The 4384-nt window shown below is 34.8% G+C and overlaps 1 protein-coding gene across 2 annotated transcripts in view; it reads left to right on the forward strand.

Annotated features, from left to right (window-relative positions):
• LOC107707998 (sodium-coupled neutral amino acid transporter 4-like) overlaps positions 1-4384 on the forward strand; it is a 24372-nt gene that overhangs the window by 15758 nt on the left and 4230 nt on the right. For both annotated transcript variants that reach the window (XM_016512136.1, XM_016512137.1), the window contains exons 5-9: positions 2297-2370; positions 2449-2541; positions 2626-2707; positions 3913-3995; positions 4075-4133. In XM_016512136.1, coding sequence (XP_016367622.1) covers positions 2297-2370; positions 2449-2541; positions 2626-2707; positions 3913-3995; positions 4075-4133 — 391 coding nt within the window. The remainder of the gene's footprint in view (positions 1-2296; positions 2371-2448; positions 2542-2625; positions 2708-3912; positions 3996-4074; positions 4134-4384) is intronic.

Genomic DNA, 4384 nt, shown 5'->3' on the forward strand with positions numbered 1-4384 from the left:
TCAGTCTGTGTGCATTGAATTTATTTAATACACGAGTTTCACAATTTGAGTTGAATTACTGAAATAAAATGAACTTTTCCACAACATTCTAATTAATTGAGATGCACCTGTATATATATATATATATATATAGTATTTATTTTTACAATTAGGCCACAGAAGGCATTAAAAATTTGAAACATGAATGAATGAATATTTAATGATATAGTTATTTTTACTGTCAGGGAGTAGCAAAATAAATAAATAAATTTAGCATTTTCAAATTACCCAAAACTGAAATAAAAATGAATAAAAACTATATAGACGTATATAAAAAAATTATAAAGGTGCCACTAAATAAAAAAAATTAAATTCTATCTATGTATTGTTTCAAAAGTTTTAATGTTTGATACAGCCCTGTTTGTAGCCAAAGTGGTACCTCCAGAAACCCCCGGAGAGGTTCTTATCAAAGAATGTGCTGGCGATCGTTCTGTCGGGACGGCAGGATTTCTGTGACACGCTACACCGCGCATATCGCTAATAAACTATATGGCTATATTAAGCTCAGCATCTGATGTTCAGTGAGAGGTTAAAGTGTGTGTGTGAGTGTGAGTGTGTGTGTGTGTGTGTGTGTGTGTTTGTGAGAGTGTGTGTGTGTGAGTGAGTGTGTGTGTGTGTGTGTGTGTGTGTGTGAGTGAGTGTGTGTGTTTGTGAGAGAGTGTGTGTGTGTGTGTGTGATGGACAGCAGTCAGCTGTGATAGGCCAGCAGGAGGAAGCAGTGGATGCACACCTTTAGTGCTAATGGTCAACTGAGCGCTCAGAGCTCAACCTCGCATCGCTCGTTCATTCTCCGGCGCTCGTGTCAATCGGTTATTTCTGTTCGGTGAGCCGCGGGAGGCCGGTGTCGAGTGACCGAACCATCATTAACCAATTCTAGAGATCCATCTTTCTGTCGCTCAGTTTGTGTCTCACTGCAGCTGAGCGTGAATTAGATGTGACAGTGCTTTATGGGTCGCTTTATATGTCATTCAGACGGTCTCTTCCTGTCCAAGCTGGCGCTTCTTGGCTAAAATAAGCTGAATTGTGGACTAGATTTGCTGATAATTAAAAATCTTGCTTTAGAAAAGCTGTAAATGTTATCAATGCATATCTTTGACTTTAACATCCACTGTTGTTGTGCAATATTTCGAGTCTCGTCGGTAAGTCAGATGTTCTTCAGCACGTCTGGGATCGTCTTATATCGCCTGTTAAGTAACATGCTGTGACATTAACTGCGGTTTATTTTTGAAGCGCTTTCTAAATGCAGACTGCACATATATGTGTCTGTGCGTTGACCACACACAGCGCTAATGCTAACGATCCTCTCAAAATAAGGTGAGCAGATTTCTGAAATGGAAACCGTCTGACTTGAACTACTATCAAAATGAATAATTGATCTTTGCGGTTCAAACTGAACCTAACTGGTTTTAATGCAAATCACCAAAACAGAAATAGTAACCACTGCAAATACAAACACATCAAAATGGTATTTTATGAAAACAAAATTATGACCGTACAAAACTGTTAAAAAAAATAAATAAATATGAGATTGCATGATAAATAACAAATATTTAACATTTTCTAAGAACGTTAAAATGTCCAGTTTTCTTTTCGTGATTAAAGGTTACAAAACGAACATTTCTTACAACATTCTATTAATTCTTTCTTTATTTTTATCCAAAATATAGAGTTATTTTAATGTTTATTTTTAATATTGTGCAAAAATGGGATTAGAACGTTATTTAAAGGTTACAAAAACATTTCTTAGAACATTCTACTAACTTTATTTTTACCCAAAATATAATATTGTTTAAGCATTTATTTTCGATATTCTACAAACATTATAATGTCCAGTTTTCATGTGATTGTAAAGTTATTCAAAGGTTATAAGAATGTTTTCTACAACGTTCTACTAACTTTATTTTTACCCAAAAATAAAGCGTTATTTTAATGTTTATTTTTAATATTTTAAAATGTTAATGTTCAGTTTTGATTAGAAGGTTATTTAAACGTTACAAAAAATGTTTCTTAGAACGTTCATCTAATACAAAAAACATCATAAGAACATTCCGAGAATGTTGATCTCAAAACGTTTCCTCTCAACGTTATGAGAACATATCAGATATTAATAAAGTTACAAGAATGTTCCATAAACGTTAAGAATGTTTAGTTGTAACATTTAAAAACCGTTGTGAGAACGTTCCCTATTAGCTGGGTAGCTCTATGTATTTGCACACATGATAGGAAGAGTTTCTAATGTTTCCTTCTGTTTTTCCAGCATTCTCCTGCTTGGAGTCGCTATCCTGTCGCTGTACTCTGTTCATCTGTTACTAGTGACGGCCAAAGAAGGAGGTGAGCTTGTCCAGAGATCGTAAACACACATTAATATATGAAACGTGCATTTGATGCTATAATGTCCTCTGGCTACAGGCTCGCTGATCTACGAGAAGCTCGGGGAAAGAGCGTTCGGATGGCCGGGAAAAATGGCAGCTTTCGGATCAATAACTCTGCAGAATATAGGAGGTAATGATGCTATATTTAAAAGTAGCTTGAGTCTTTAGCTTTAGCACGAGTGATGTGATATTAATGTGTTTGGCTCGTCTTCAGCCATGTCCAGCTACCTGTTCATAGTCAAATACGAGCTGCCGGAGGTGATTCGAGCTTTTCTGCGGCTGGAGGAGAACTCTGGGTAAGACTCAGTGATGTTTAAAGGGGTCATATGATGTGATTTCAACTTTTCCTTTCTCTTTGGAGTGTTACAAGCTGATTGTGCATAGATAAGATCCCTGAAGTTGCAAAGACTAAAGTCTCAAAACCAAAGAGATATTCTTTATCAAAGTTAAGACTCTGCCACGCCCCCCTAAAACGGCTCGTTCTAACACGCCCCCACATGTCTACGTCTGTAGATAAAAGCATAATAACTGATTTATGATGGAAATTTGTAGCAGTGTGAGTGTCTGTTATTAATTGGAGAGAAATATGGATCGAAGCATCAATCAAACGTGTAAAAAATCGATACATGTATTTAAGATATACCGGTACATTTTTTTTTTATTTAACAAAAACTAAAATACATGATTTGCACTTTCCAATTAAATGTTGAAGCATTTGTGAGTTGTTAAAAACTACAATCAGTATTTCTGTCTTGTTTGCTAATATCTAAACATCCTTAAATCAATCAATCAATCATCTTGAAGCCTTGATTTCTGAAAAGTGTATTAAAATGACGTGTTATTTTTTAACGATCAGATAATTTAAGAATACAATTTATGTTAATGAAATTAATATTTACATTTTATATTTATTTTAAATGGATTATAATAATTTAATTTGTATATGTATTATTGTTCCACTTTAGAATATATTTTAATAAATATATTCAATTTAAACATATTACGACTTGTGTTCTGAAAAATGTATCAGAATTTACTAAACTAATTTATGCTTAAATATGTTTCTGACCCCATTGGCAGATATTTTGTCTTGTTTTAATCATAAACTCACTCAATTCGGATGTATTTCTAAGAAAACAGGACTTAATATCTGATCTCGTTTTGCTTCTCATGTAAATGCATCTTGATTTAAGGATGCTTAGATATTTGTATCGGAAAATAAGACAAAATACTGAATTATGACACTTTTGTCTTTTGTAGAGCTTCTTTAAAGCTGAAACTGAATCATTTTATAATCTTTGACATTTTATAACAGTGCTTTTTTACTGAAGCAGCTCTGAAACAATCTATGTTGTATAAAGCGCTATAGAAATAAAAAGCATGATATCAATATAATCACAGGCCGGAATCGAATCAAATCGCAGTCGTATTGCAGCATGTTTTGAGATATCAGCAAATATCATATTGTATGGTGTCATGTGCTCGTTCTCTGTGTACTCAGGGAATGGTATCTGAACGGGAATTACGCGGTGGTGTTGGTGTCCATCGGCATCATTCTGCCGCTGTCTCTGCTGAAGAACCTGGGTAAGACTTTGCAGTAAGTGTAAGAGCGGTGGAGTTTGTGAAGCGTGTGTGTAACTCTCGTTGTCGTCTCTCACATCAGGGTATCTGGGGTACACCAGCGGCTTCTCTCTCTCATGCATGGTGTTCTTCCTGGGAGTGGTACGTTTTCTCTTCATTTACTGTGAATGTTTAATAGCAGCTTTACATGCCATATGTGACCCTGGAGCACAAAAGCAGTCATAAGTCGCTGGGGTATATTTGTAGCAATAGCCAAAAATACATTGTATGGGTCAAAATTACAGATTTTTTTTAAAGTCAAAAATCATTAGGATATTAAGTAAAGATCATGTTCCATGAAGATATTTTGTAAATTTCCTACCGTAAATATATCAAAACCTAATTTTTGATTA

The sequence above is a fragment of the Sinocyclocheilus rhinocerous genome, unplaced genomic scaffold, assembly GCF_001515625.1.
Source record: "Sinocyclocheilus rhinocerous isolate Xijiao unplaced genomic scaffold, SAMN03320098_v1.1 scaffold475, whole genome shotgun sequence".
Taxonomy (NCBI): domain Eukaryota; kingdom Metazoa; phylum Chordata; class Actinopteri; order Cypriniformes; family Cyprinidae; genus Sinocyclocheilus; species Sinocyclocheilus rhinocerous.